A 14,711-nucleotide genomic window follows, 5' to 3' on the forward strand; every position below is an offset into this window, starting at 1 on the left:
ACTGTCTTTCTAGTGGCCAAGCAACGCTCCTTCACCCTGCAGCTTTGGCCCTCATGGCACACCCTGAAGAGATTTCATCTCTTTGATCCCTGGGGATTACGAACCCCTCAAAGCACAGGTCCTCAGAGCAAGTGCAGCACCAGCAGGTCCCCTGAGCCCTTACTGAAGTGGCCACATCTCTGCAGTGGCAGCATTGCCAAGGGAGAGGACAGCCACTCTCGCAGAAAGGCAACCACTGTGTACGCTTCTCTGTGTTTTAAAGGCTGAGGGAGCTATTTTTAGAGCTGAAATAACTTTCTTCCTGCTCTAGCATTTAAAATCTTATGTTATCCTGGACTAATAAATGGGTCCTCACAGCATTTGCTTTTTGCAGCCCCACAAAATCCAGAGATCTTGGCCAGGTGTTCCCTCTGCATGCACCTGATGCTGCCCCATGGCACTGCCACACTAAGGAGCTGCAGGCCACGACAAGTGACTGCCAGGCATGGCTTTCCTTAGGCAAGGAGGTGCTATTGCCCCCACGTCATCAAGACAGGCCCCAAAATCAGGTGCCTGGAAAAACATGTACTTGAAGTATAAGCATTAACCACATCCCTGACTGCAAGGCTTCCTGCAATAGCAAAAGTCAAGCAAGCTCACTTTAAAAGTAACAGAGGGGAGGTCTTTGAGTTCAGTAACCTCTGGCTTTCAGCAACCAAGGCTGAAGAAAACCTTCTGTCAAACACGCAAGAAGTGACAGCACTCAGACCCAGCAATTTTGGCCAGAAAGGAGAACACAGCAACTAATCAGAAACCACCTTAGTCACTTCACCTCCACCGTCAGCCAAAGCTGGAAGGAAAACAATGCAGCATATGGGATTTTAAAGCAATTTCATTTTTGGTAAACTCTGAGCATCTGAGATATTTTGTTCACAGCTCTTTTTTTGAGCAGATGGTGTCCCTTCGAGTGCTGGAAAATGCACGATGCTGACAGGTCCACCAAAGACCTCTCACAATTAAAAAATCACGGCTTAAGAAAAGGGTACAGCCTGGGGACAGCAAGCGCGTGAGGGAGCCCACCTGGTGCAGGACACAACAGAGGTGCAGGGGGGCACCAGCCATCATGGGGTGGTGTTACATGGGCCCACGGGGATACTTCCTACAATCCCTTCTTCATGGGACACCAGTCCCACAGGAGGAGCAGCCTGTCTCCCATGAACCTTGTCCTGCAGCATCCTCCCACCACAGGGTGCGCAGGTGCAAAGGTAGGTAGGGCACATGGGCGTGTTGCTTTTGAACTGCATCCCACAATAACACATCACGCGCCTCCCTCGCAGCAATGCTGCGCATCCCAAAGCCTGCTGCAAGCTCACCTTGACCTGTGGAAAGAGTCTTTCCTCCCACGTCTCCACCAACACTACCTTGGCAAAGACGAATAGCCACAAGTATGTTCCCCCATCTCGTTTGGGGTTACACCTGGCTTTCCCAGGGGTGGGCGTGCCAGAGGCTGACACTGATGTCCCTCCCTGCTCAGCTCATGTCTTCGAAGACACAATTGCAATGACGCTGGTGTGCAGGCGTGACAACGCTCCTGGGATGCCATAAGCAGTGCATGACTTCTCCTGCCCCAGTTCTCACTGGGTTTTCCTGCTGGGCCATTGAGACCCACTGGGGATCTGCCTGGTAATTCACCTGGCCCGAAAACGGGACCTGCTCCAGCGCAAGCAAATGTTCAAAATTATGGCTTTTCTTTGCTGTCTGTTAATTAATATTTCCTCCCCCCGATGCCTTACAGCACATGCATGTTCCCTGTCCAAATTTCACCACATCAGTACTCTTCACAGGGACCAAACTGTGTGCCATCTCCGCATCTGCTTTCTTTCAGCGACAGAGAAGTGGGAAGGCTGAGCCCCCATGTCCTGACATCAAGTAGCAGGATCCGGCCTTGGAGTTATTTTATTTTTCATGTAAAAGAAAGGACTACCGCAGACCTCACCCCTGCCCTTGCAGACCTCACTCGCAGCTCAGGAAGAAACAAAGCAACCTCGTTCACCTCTAATTGCAGTCCTCCCCAGGGTGATATTACCACTGAAGACTGGCTATGGTTTTACTGGGCTGTTTTTTGCAGGGAAAAAGGTACACAGAGGCGAGGAAAATGGAAAAGGGGATTGCTTTGAGTTTGCTTTCATTCCTGGGAAATATATGTCTTCTGAAAATAGATTTACCACCTGGTTTTCCTGTCCCGCTCCTTTCTGTTCGAAAGCCAGAGTGAGGCATGGCAAGAAATGTTGCCCACCCAGAAACAGGAGCGGCAGGGGAAAGGGGAGAGGGATCACTCAGCAGCAGCCATCAGAGCTGGTCCGTACCCTGATGCATGGGCTAAGTATAGTGCCTAAGCAACTGTTTCTCAGTTTAAGTGTTAATCCTCATTTCATTAGCCAGATCATGCCTCATCAAAGCCATCTGTTCCTTTATCCAGCTTTTTAAATATTGTGATAGACTTCATTTCTCCAAATGCCCCACTGCTAAACAGACACCAGCTGAGGATGCGCACCCTTGGCTTGGCATTAACAGGTATGCTCAGGATTTGCTGGAGAGGCAGTCACCTGCAAAGTGCTCTCTCTCGCCCTAAGAAATATCCCCAGATCCCAGCCCTCCAAGATGAAGCACTCCCTCTTCCCAGCTTGCCCACATGATCCCAGCTGAGAAAAATTCACCTGGATTTGGGACTGGAGCAGCAAATTGAAGTGACCCAACCCATCTCACTACAAGAAAGTGACACTATTTAAATGGTAGGAAGGGAAATGGAGAAAATAGATAAAAAATTTCAAAATTTTTTCCATAAAAAGAGGTCAAAAAAATTACTACTGTGATGGCAAATACATGGGATAAACAGGACTTGCCTGCGAGATGGTCAGGGTCCAAACTCTGGGGAGGAAACCTTGAAGTGCCGGTGTGTGCAGATGAGGGCTGGCATGCCCTGGCCCCAATGGGTGCATGTTCTGGCCTGGCAGGAGGACAGTCCTATATGAAGTAGAGAAAATGCTGTAAAAAAGACCAATTATCTTTTTTAAGAATAATGAGATTTAGTAAAATAATGATTTCCTATTATTATGCTATAAATGCTAATGGAATAATGTCAGCCAGGAAAATTTAGTACCCCCAGTTAATATTGAGGTTAGGCATTACTGTGCAGAGATGGTAGGCACTGCTTCACCTACAGTTTTTCTGTGCTGCTCACTGTAGCTTTTCTCCCAGGCATTTTCCAAGGCCTGCAAAAAGGGATTTTTTTTTTTTATTTTTTTTTTTTTTTTTTTGGTCCTGCTTGCAGGCATTGCTGCTCATCTGCTTCTCTTGGGTGGTCGATTTATCTTTACAGATACAGCTGGTGTGGGGCAGGGCCCCACCTTTACCTGCTCTGGGGCTATACCTTTGCTCCCTGCCCTTTTGGCTTTAACCCCAGCTTGGCCATGGCTGGTGCAGGAAGTGGGGGGGCAGCAGCACAGGTCCTGGTGTGAGACTGCAAACCGTTCACCTTTCTGGGACTCGCTATGGCTGTACCAAAGCCAGCAGGACAGGATGGGTATGGTGGCAGCCAGGGTGCAGAGTGGCTGGACAGGCCTGCCAGGGTCAGCTGGCTGCAGATTCACAAAACCAGGGTGGGAATTACGCTACCATTTTCTCAGAAAAAGCCTAAATCAGGGTTTAACTCTCCAGGAAGCGGGACAGCAGGAGATGCACTCAGTAAACGCAATGCACACCCTGTGCCAGGAGTGATTTAAACAGCAAAAGCCTCCAAACCATCAGGTGGGCAGCTCTGCCCATGGTGCCCCTACCCCTGGCTCCTCCACAAACTCAGCACTTTGCTAGGTTTCAGGGGTTTTGTTTTTTTCCCCCTATTCCCCTCTGTCTAGTGGGACTGGCATTGCTGGGTATGCACCCCTGGATGCCAGAGGTTTCAGCTTCCGGGCTGGGCACCACTGAGCCAGAGCCATTGCAGGAGCTGGGGCATGTGGGTGTGTCAGCGAACGCCTCCTTTCCCACTGGGCTCTGCTTTCAGTTTTTCTTTTCATTCTTATTTTAAAAGAAGATCTTAAGGGAAATTGTGCCTTGATTCCCAGAAGCGCCCCAGAAGGTGGTGAAAAGGAGCCCCATAACTCCCTGTGAGACCCTTTCTGCATAAGGGTACAGCTACAAAACAGTCCAGGAGCAAAAATATCGAGGTAATACAAGTCCAGCCTGGCCATGCCTTTGGGGCCACAGTCTGGGAACTGATACATCATCAACTGTTAAAAATCCCTCCAAACTGAGAGCCCTCCCAGCTGCAAATATCCCAAACATCAGCTGACCAGAGCCCATAGGTCTGTCACCATGTTTCCAGCCTGGCATGGACTCCCAGGCTCACATGGACACAGGAGACCTTTCAGAAGACCTTTTTTTTCCTGGGAGCCTCCCACCCCAGCAGTTCGATGTGGTACCTGAAGTCAGGCCGCATTTCCCATCTGCTGGGCTTATTTCCAGAAAGCCATGTTCTGGCTGCCGATTTCAGGGCCTGAAAAATTATCAACACCAGCCAGAGGACTGCAGTCACCTTGCACTTGCAAGCTGCGGAAGAAGATAGGCGTGCAGACATCACCCAGGATTACAAGGGTTGCTCTCTCCAGAGCCACGGGAGAGAGTGGGCAGAAATCCACCGCCGATGCCCCAGGCAGCCTCCTCTGCATCCCTGCACCTCCCCACCCCAGCAATCCCCCAGTTTCACCAGGTATTTTTAAACTGACTCAGGGATATGGTGACCAGCCCAGGGCTAACCGTGCACCCTCTTCCCACCCCAGGCCCCTGTGCTAAAGCTCTGCATCCAAATGCCAAAGGGCTAAGTGAAGTTTTGGTGCTGCCACACTGGGCCCTGGCACAGCACCTGGCCCAATGGTGCAGAGCAGGACTGCCACCAGCTTTCCCAAGCGCGGCAGTGGGGCTACTGGGCAGGAGATGGCACAAGAGATGTCTGCTCCACGTGGCTACTTTTCAGGGAGGGCGAACCCTGACGCATTTCTTCAGTGCCAGCACTCACCCTCTCATTGCAGCCCCTTGCTCGAGGCGTAACTCCAGCGCCAGCAGGTTTTGCTCATGCTTGCCTCCCGCTCCGGGAGCCCAGCCCGTGTGTCTGACCGCAGCAGAGATGGGGTTAGATGGAGCCTGGAAGCTCCTCTGTAGTCAGCTATCATAACCTTCACCTCACACCCTGACAGTCGTGTTTGTACACAGCCCTGAGGGGTTTCATCAATATTTGCATAGCTGAGTACACACTGTAAGTTACAGCTGAAATCCTCCTTTAGTAATTGTGCCAAGTCCCAGGGCAGGCATAGCGTTTCCTCGAGCCACTCCACGACAGAAAGCTGACCTGCTCAGGGGTTTCTGCTGTGGAAGCAGCACACGACTCCTGAGCCAACACTGCATTTCCTAAGGGCCCCACCAGTTCTGGGAAAAAAGGTAAAAAAGATCCAGTCCCTGCTGTGTGCCAAAGCCGAGAGCCAGGAAACACTCAGCGCAACACGGGACAGCATACAAATACCTCTTGTTCTCAGTCCTACATGGTGTTATTCCAGATGGTTCAACATGCTGAGAACAGAGACACAACAGAAGACCAGGCACTGTCAGACCATCAGGTCTTAGAAAAGTTTGACAGTCACTGTATCCTTGGTTTAGCCCAGCCTACAGCCAGCCACCCATTGACCAGCAGTCCCTCAATGCTTTTGCACTGCTCAGAAAGCGCTAGCGGCGTCCTTGACTACCAGATCAGCAGGAGAGGTGCCAAAGTCCACAGAAACGAGTGCAGCTCATGCCTCGGTACCTACCTTAGCAAGGCTCCACAACTTCCCCACGTCACTGCACGCAGCTGTGGGTGGATCCAGCAGCTGCCCTGGGAGGTGGCTAGGGCCCTTCCTGCCTCCCAGAGACACTACATCTTCTTGAGGAAGGGGAGAAGAACATGGCCAAAATGATTTCCAAAACAAAATCAAAACAAACAAGCAAAAAATTCAAAAGAAACAAGCAAAAAAGGAAATGCATGGAAGTATTCCTTGTTTTACCAAAATTCAAGGCATTCTCTTCAAAAATCTAGTTTTCCTGCAAAGGCTAACTGACATTTTTTGATCAACTCCACCACATGGAGAAGTTAATCTACAGAAACAGGAATTCAGGTAGTACAAGCTCCAAGATAAGACATTTGATGGAGGAGCTTTTCCTTTTCTGAATGTTTCTTTACTTCCTTTCAGTTTTTCAGAACCACAGGTAACTTGTCAATGGTTTAAAAATCTCAGATCCCTGAATCCCACTGGAACTGCTGTTGCTGCTGAAGTCTTATACCTGCGGGGGGGGGTGTGGAAGGGGCAGGGGGAAATTACCTTGTAATTTCAGGTAGTCAGAGAGGTTCAGAATAGCATGTACCTCTTTGCAGGGCCAGTTATTCTTCTTACACCATGTACTTGACAGGGATCAGCTTAAGGAGGTCCAAGTAATAGCAGTACAAAAGAAAAAAAAAAAAGGATCTAAAGTATGATAAAGATCAACAGGAACTTGTGTATCTAAGTGCCTGTAAAGTGCATTCACTGCAGTTCTCCAGCCAGGAAATTGCACAAATGAAATGATGGGAGCACCAGTAAGATTAGGCATTTGCACATTTTCCCAGCTTCACTCCTACACTTAAACATCAAGTCCAAACCCATCACCTGCATCATTTTGAAGGTGGGTTCCCAATGATTTTTGCTGCTCTCCAACTGCCCGTGGACTGCGTGAAGAAGGAAGCAACAGCACTATCTTTCTAACCAGCACATTGAAAACCTCCCAGCTCTGGGAGCCCGTTTCTACCCTCTCCTGCAGGCACTGTAGGGGGTGGTGGGGAGACGTCTCCTACTCGTGTGCGTGTAATTCCTGTGTCTGTCAAATGGCCCCTACTCCGCATGAATGCCCATCAAGACACGACTGCTGGCACACCCAGGTCTTCAGGCACATCTCAGCAGAAACAAGGAGAACTTCAGCAAAAGCTAAACAAAATACTTAATATTTTTGGTCAAAGTGTTGTCCTGCAGTCGCATAGACTTATATTTTGCTATTAAAGTGGGATTTTCACATGCAAGAACTTGCCACAGTCTCTTTTCAAGCTTATGTCAGCTTGAATTTTCTTTTTCCCCCTCTATCAGCTTGGCCACTAAGCCCGAAGTAATCAAATCTCTTGGTGCCCTTCTGTTTAACACTCCTCTTCCACTGATGAGGGAACCAGAAATGCTGAGGCGTATGTAGTTTAGAAACACTGCACCAAGTGAATAGCTAGAAACACCAAGCGAAACACTGCTGTTAATTCTGATGTGTGATGCACAAAGCCCTTCACTTTGGGAGACGTTTCAAAATAAAACACAGCGGTCAGTCTAACTCATAACTGTTTATTGTAAATCACTCAAGAGTTTACACATCATTAATGGCAAAGTAACACTGTTAAAACACCTGCTGGATGAAATACAGAATAAAGACAACTCTTATATTATATGGCATCATTTAAAAAACAAGAAACAGAACAAAAAAAGAAACCATTTTAATTCCCCCCCCCCCCCCCCCCCCCCCCCCCCCCCCAGTTCTACATCTTTCCTGAAAATATCTGGGCCTGAGTCTCAGTTATCTCAAGATCCTGCCTTGCCCAGGGCGTGGGGCCATGCAGCTGGGAAATGGGCACTCCCTCTCCGAGGCGCAAGGCGGTGACCTTCTTTATAAATGAAAATCACGCCCTCTATCTTCAAAGTGCTCCAGTGCTGACAGTACAAAGCCTCTCTCCTGCACTGGCTAACATCTAACACAAAGGGCTATATGTTCCATTAATTCCACATGCTTTTTTTTTTTTTTAAATCTTTTTTCTTTTTTTTTTTTTTTAAACAAGGCAACTGTTAAAACTCAGAAGCTACATAACTGTCTTTATATTTTGCTCAGAAACCAATGGATGTTGCATGCAGCTGAAACATTAGTAGAGACTCTGACTTTGATAAAGGTCAATTTTCTAAGACCTGCTAGTCAAAGGCAGAAAAAGAAATTAAGAGGCCTTTTGTGCAAAAGAAGCTAAAATATGCATGCATTGATGGCCATGACCAATTAGAATACAACTTAGGTCTCCAAACATTGAAACCGAAGCTTTATTTGGCTTAAGACATGGTTGAGCTCTACACCTTTACAAATTACAACGTATACACAACAATAAAGGAATGAATCACCTCAACATAGCATCAGTTGGTATTTTGGCCTGTATAGAGACTAACCTTCAACACAAAAGCCTGCTCAGCAATAAATGGTTTTCATATTTAGCAAAGACAGCAGTGCACTGGGCTGGCTAACAGGGCTAACAAAAAGAAGAAAGCAGGTTTTCAAACTAACATCTAATTAAATATTTAGGCCAATTTTTCCCCTTGAACATCCTGTTTTTCATCAGTGCTGTTACTGTCCTTTCCATTAGTCTGTAGTTGAAACAGCACATTGGGCCCTACCCCATTCCCTCCAAGAGATGCATCTCAAAAGCATATTTGATAAATAGAAACAAAAATCTCCCCTAACCGCACTTGGAAAGGATAGTTAGTTCCTCCAACCTGCCAATGTTTACCATGAACAAGCAAATCACAATGTATTTCAGACATGAACTATAGTGACTAAAATCAAATCTCTCTCCTGTTTGACTATGATATTAAATAATATATAACATTTTGACACTTAATAGTCTGAAGTTTGGACATAAGACAGCTAATAAGGAAAAAAAGCTGGGGCTGAATCTGTTCCTGGGGAATTAATTCGGCCCAACTGATCTGAAAAAAACCTAATTTTACCCAGAGGAAAATAAATCCACCACAGGCACAGGGGTGTGCGCACACCCACCCACCCACATGTATGACAGCACTGGCACAGGGAAGCGTTACTTTTCAAGCACTGCCATCTCCACTCCTTTCCTTGCGAGCCTGGATCATCTCCTTCGGAGCCTGCTTGCGGTCAGTGACCAACCCCAACCAAAACATGAAGTCAATGAACCAGGTGGTGGGGTTGAACTTCAGGCCCAGCTCGCTGGCAGAGTAGTCGAATGGGAAGGTGTGGTGGTAGTTGTGGAAACCCTCACCTGAAAAACAACAGAGGGAGTTTAAAGACCACACGACCGGCACATTTATGAACTTAGGAAGACACTCAGGTCGGACATCCCAACACCCATTTTGCAAGTCCTGAATCCAGTGCAGGTTATGCTCCATGCCTGGCTATGGGAGACCTCTGGGGCAGACCCACAACAGACTCCATTTCAGTGCTTTCCTCCCCAGTAGAAAGAGGCGTGTCCCACCCCTTACACTCAGGGAAGAAAACCGTAAGTGCTTCAAGAGGGGAGACGCACAACCGAGTAAGAAGCAGAGTCACTTACTTCTGCTGCGCTGCCCCCAGCCGACTGTTGAGAAGAGAGGATTGCTACTGTGAATGTCTCTGCCCAGAGACTACACGGCATTATTTCAATGTGGGCACCATCAGTAGAACAAGGGAGCCTTCCTCTAGGATGTGCAAGCTCCAGCCTCCTCCAAGCCCTGGCTCCAAATGGAGTCCAGTTGCAGATGCCCAAAGCCCCGACCAGGGTGAAACAGGATGGGATGTCACTCTGAGTTTGCAAAGCTCTACCCAGGGCTACAGCACTTACCAATGGCTCCCAGAGTGACAAAGGTGTTCTGCCTGGGGCTGATGTACTTGTCGTAAGGGCGGTTGCCGTACATGTGAGCGGCGCTGTTGACCAGCCAGCTGACGTTGAGGGAGATGGTGTACCGGAGGATGGAGGCAAGGAAGTAGGCATTCCACAGACTCTCACCCCAGAGGTACCACGGCACGAAGGTAGGGATCACAAAGCACATCAGCACAACTGAACTCTTGTAGTACCTGCGGGGAAAGAAAAGGACACCATTACCATGGTGGGAACGACAGCTGGGGTGAAGTGGGGTTGGATCTCTGGAGACATGGCTCTGCCAGAAACCCCTGGCACAACCTGGGCTGGCCCCATAACTGGGGCAGCAGGGAACATTTCAGACATCCACAATCATGACATAATTTTTCCAAGTGCAATTCAAAATGCCAAGACAACCCGAAATCCCAAAGCAGCAGGTAACACTGGAGCTGAACAGCTGAGACCCAGTCCAAAAGCAAACCTCCCAAGTTGAGCACCTTTAAACCTGGGCTGCACACGCTGTGCCTAGGGTCTGACTCTGGGACTGGAAAAGCCAGGGGCTTGGTGTGTGTTGTGGTTTAACCCCAGCCAGCAACTAAGCACCATGCAGCCGCTTCCCCCTCCCCCCTCCCAGTGGGGTGGGGAGGAGGATCAGAAAAAAAACAAAACAAAACAAAACAAAGGTAAAACTCATGGGTTGAGATAAGAGCAGTTTAATAACTAAAGTAAAATAAAATATAATACTAATAATAATATTGTAATAATAATAATAATTACAATGAAAAGGAATATAACAAAAAAAGAGAGAGAAATTAGACCCAAGAAAAGACAAGTGATGCACAATGCAATTGCTCACCACCCGCTGACCGATGCCCCAGCAGCGATCCACTCCTCGCAGCCAACTCCCCCCTGTTTATATACTGGGCATGACATTCTATGGTATGGAATATCCCCTTGACTAGTTCGGGTCAGCTGTCCTGGCTATGCTCCCTCCCAGCTTCTTGCACACCTGCTTGCTGGCAGAGCATGGGAAACTGAAAAATCCTTGACTTAAGATAAGCGCTACTTAGCAACAACTAAAACATCAGTGTATTATCAACATTATTCTCACACTAAATCCAAAACACAGCACTGTATCAGCTACTAAGAAGAAAATTAACTGTATCCCAGCCGAAATCAAGATAGCATGGCATCAGTGGAGCTGTCAGAAACACGTTCACTGGTAAGAGCCAGCAAAGACTTCCCCTGTGCTCAGATCAGAAGGGAACCTGCAGCACAGGGCAGAAGCAGCTCCTTTCTGTACCACTGCTGCTGTCTGAGCTCCAACAGTGGTGGCAGACCCAAAGCAGCTGCTGAGAGACCACGGGCACCCCACCAAGGGTGAGGAGAAAGATGCATCTTGGCGTGGGGCCCAGGATTACTGCTGCTCTCCCAGCCCACTGGCTGGCACAAGCCCTGCCACTCCTCCATATATTGAACAAAATCAGTGTGCAGTGCAAAATGGGGAGGGAGGAAGCCAAACAGTCTGAGAACGAACAGGAAAGCTTTACAGTACAGCTAAAGCCACATGCCCAGGCAAGGCAGGGAAGAGAGAGCATAGGATGCAGGGAGCACAGAGATGAAGAGCAGAGACTGTAGCAGGAGAAACAGAAATCATGCTGGGGGAATTAATCCAAGGCAAGTGGAGAAAGGGAGCAGCTCAGCAAGAAGTGGGGAGGCAAAGCCAAAAGCGAGATAGGAAAGAAATTATTCTGGAAAACGGGCTAATGGCGCTCAGAAGCGGAGAGCAGCAAGACAATGCAGCTTGGGAGCCACCTACAGTGTGTCCCCAGCTCGAGAGGAAACAAGGCCCCGTCTTCCCTGTTGAGCCCTTCCACCTCCCTGGAGCCCAGTTTATTACAGCCCAGAGTGATCCCAGGGTATCATCATCAAAGCAAGCTGCCACATGAAACTGCAGCGGCAGGCTGAGGTGACAGGATTTTGAAGGGTGTAGAAAGAAAAGAAACGCAAAGACCCATCTTATTTGTGCCCATGTGACAGGTTTAAAATAGACCCCTGCTTCTGTTGAGTTTTCTGGAAGGGATGAGGAAGAACAGAGTTTGGATTTATTAAACAGTTATTATAACCTTCTATTTGCTTAAAGTTTTTCAGACAGGAAGAACTGTCAATTTAGCTTGACAAAAACAAACAAACAATTTTCAATTAAAACCCACAGAGGATTGGAAAAATGTTAATATTAGCAGTACTTCTGGAAGGAAGAAAGTTTCCATGAACATAGTTCTCATCTTTAACACACCAGCTAGTTTTGATCATCTTGTGTATGAAATAAATTAACCTCTTGCCCTGCAAGTTCTTTGTTTGATACTTTTTGTTGTTGTTTGGAGGTTGTGCCTCACATGCTGGGCTCCAGGAGGAGATCTGCAGCGCTCCAGCAACACCAACCATGGTGAAAAGAGAGCATCTCCTCAGCTCTCTCACAGAACTCTATCTTCACTTACCTGAGCCAAGGCTCTCCAAAGGAAACAGTCCCCATTCTTCACTCCACCAAACATAACAGATAATTCCCCACTCATCTGACTGACTTCTGAACCAGGCTGTGGATAAGGTTTGCAAACCTCATCAATTCAAAGCCAGGATTTAAGTAGAGCTGGAGGAGAAAAGTATTTTCCAGTCCAGAAAACTCCTTCAAAGTTCAAAGCCTCTCCCACTCCAGGAGAATAAAACAAAACATGGAAACAGCTTATCAGGCACCAATTAAAACCATTGTGTGAGATGCAAGAAGCCCAGACTGAAGTCTTTGATGAAGACAAGAGATCTCACATCTGAACAAGCACCCGACTACTTTTTCTCTGTCTCCCTTTGACTGAAACATCTATCCTGGAATGAGAAACCTCCTTACCTGGAGTTCAGGGGAACCAATGCCTCAATACATGCTTGGGGAACAGTGCTGCTTTCACCACATGAAAACTTTGTCATGAAGACACTTCACCTGTGAGCCTCTCTTTCACATCACATGCAGGATTGTTGCTCCATTATTCACAGAGGGTAAATTTTGCTGTCTGTCATTGCCTGGAGCAGTACTGTGATTTCAGCTGAAGTGATGTGGTTTTAAACTGATTGAGTGGTACTTCATCCATAGCTCACCAGCACCACTAAATTCAGCAAAGCTAACAATCTGGCCTTAAAACGAAACATGGCAAAGAAGGGTTTATTATGATTTTACTGATCTGACCTACCAGGTTTTCCACGCTGTCAAAAAAAACCCAACACTTCAACCTTACAGAAAGGAGAAACCTGATTTTTTCTTCCCAGATACGGGAAGGTAAACTCCAAAGTCCTAAATTCAAATCCAGAGCAGAGACATTTGCTAGGACATAACTGCCCTGCAGAAACATACTTCTTCACTACACAACATTTGCAGCATAACCAAAGCACTAGAGCCTGCTTCTTGTGAGATGCTGTTGTCTTGGAAAAGGTAATAACACAACCAAGAGGAGCTGCAGCAAACTGCAAGGAAGCCTTTGCAAACAGGCACTGCAGACTGAGGAACCAGTAAATGCAACAATATGTGGAGGGCAGTGAATTCCTCACTCCTGGAGCTCTTCTGATGCAGTGGTAATTCTCCTAGTGCACGGGTTTCTCTAACGCAAAAAAGAAACTGATTTCTGGACTCAACTGACTGCTCCCCTCACCCATAAAACATTCAGAAATGAGCTTATGTGGTTTGCCGAAGTACCTGGACCAAATGCTTGCAGGCAAAGACAGTCTTCTTGTGCCTAAAATACAGGTACTCACATAGAGGACAAAGCATGTTGCTCAATTCCCACCTCTCGCAGAGCATGTAGCAAACTGAACTAGATTTGTGCTAATTCTCAAGGGAGATAATTAATCCTGTAAAGAATGACAGTCTTGGGAGAGGAAGCTCTTGGTCTGTGCTGGCCCACATGTGCCAAAGATGAGTTTGCAGAGTGAAATGTGCACTTCTGCATTAAGGCAGTTTGTGATTACACCATTTGCTCCAATGATCAAAGGAGAAGACCAAGATCCCAGCAACTTCTGCTGTGGCTGTTTTCACAGCCAGCCCTGGCTTTTTGGAAAAGCAGAGGGACAAGGACAGGGCTCGCTGCTTGTGCAGCAGAGCCTGCAAGGACAGTCAGCAAGCATCAGTCACATGGCAATAGCGGGGGCCAGAGGGACAGCAGTCCTAACGCCTGCAATCGAGGTGGCAGGTATATCTTGGGGGAGAAAAGGGAAAGATAAAAATAAGGAATGAGCCACAACTAGACAACCAGGCGGAGGGACCTCTCCACCCCACCTTGCGTGAGGTCCAGCACTCCCACTTACTTTCTTTGGAACCTGACAACGGGGTCATCCAGCAGGTCAGTGAAATCCAGTTTCCTCCCCTTCTCTATGACGTCCCGGTGCTTGCGCATGAACAGCCAGCCGATGTGGGAGAAGAAGAAGCCACGGCGGGCATTGTGCGGGTCTGCGTCCGTTTCGGAGTACTTGTGGTGCACACGGTGGTCTCGGCTCCACTCGTAGATGTCGTTCTGCACAGAAAGCATGGCAGGGTGAGAGGAGAGAGGCCGGGCGCTGCTCCAGGAGTACCACCTCCAGCTCCTTCCCCACAGAGTAACAGCAACAAGCCCCTCTCTGATGCTCCTCAAAAAAGGTTATCGACTAAAGACATCCTGAGGGATCCCAGCTTTGCAGACAGACAGCCCATAACACTGCTCCTGTCAGTGCCCACACAGAACAGGACATGCTCTGGGAACCGGTGACACAGATCGGACATGTCCCAGGGCTGGAGATGGCTGGGAGCCAACAGCCTCTCGGCAGTTATTATCACCAGTCTGCCCTGGTCCTTTGTCCTCCGTGGGTGTTTGCTGTCTGAGTTACCATCATCCGTCTGCCCTGGTCCTGTGTCCTCTTTGGGTGTTTGCTGTCTGAGGATGGACACTGGGCTGGAGGGACCAGGTACATACATGTTTACATGGTTATTTTATGACCCTGC

The 14,711-nt window shown here is 48.0% G+C and overlaps 1 protein-coding gene across 1 annotated transcript in view; it reads right to left on the reverse strand.

The window, feature by feature from the left end:
* Window positions 1-7,607: 7,607 nt before the first annotated feature.
* Window positions 7,608-14,711, reverse strand: part of SCD5 (stearoyl-CoA desaturase 5) — a 34,089-nt gene continuing 26,985 nt past the window's right edge. Inside the window, exons 3-5 of the mRNA XM_050895759.1 lie at window positions 14,042-14,247; window positions 9,680-9,912; window positions 7,608-9,121 (exon numbers count right to left, since the gene is read on the reverse strand). Coding sequence (XP_050751716.1) covers window positions 8,931-9,121; window positions 9,680-9,912; window positions 14,042-14,247 — 630 coding nt within the window. The 3' untranslated portion in view covers window positions 7,608-8,930. The remainder of the gene's footprint in view (window positions 9,122-9,679; window positions 9,913-14,041; window positions 14,248-14,711) is intronic.

Source organism: Gymnogyps californianus, chromosome 4, assembly GCF_018139145.2.
Source record: "Gymnogyps californianus isolate 813 chromosome 4, ASM1813914v2, whole genome shotgun sequence".
Lineage (NCBI taxonomy): Eukaryota > Metazoa > Chordata > Aves > Accipitriformes > Cathartidae > Gymnogyps > Gymnogyps californianus.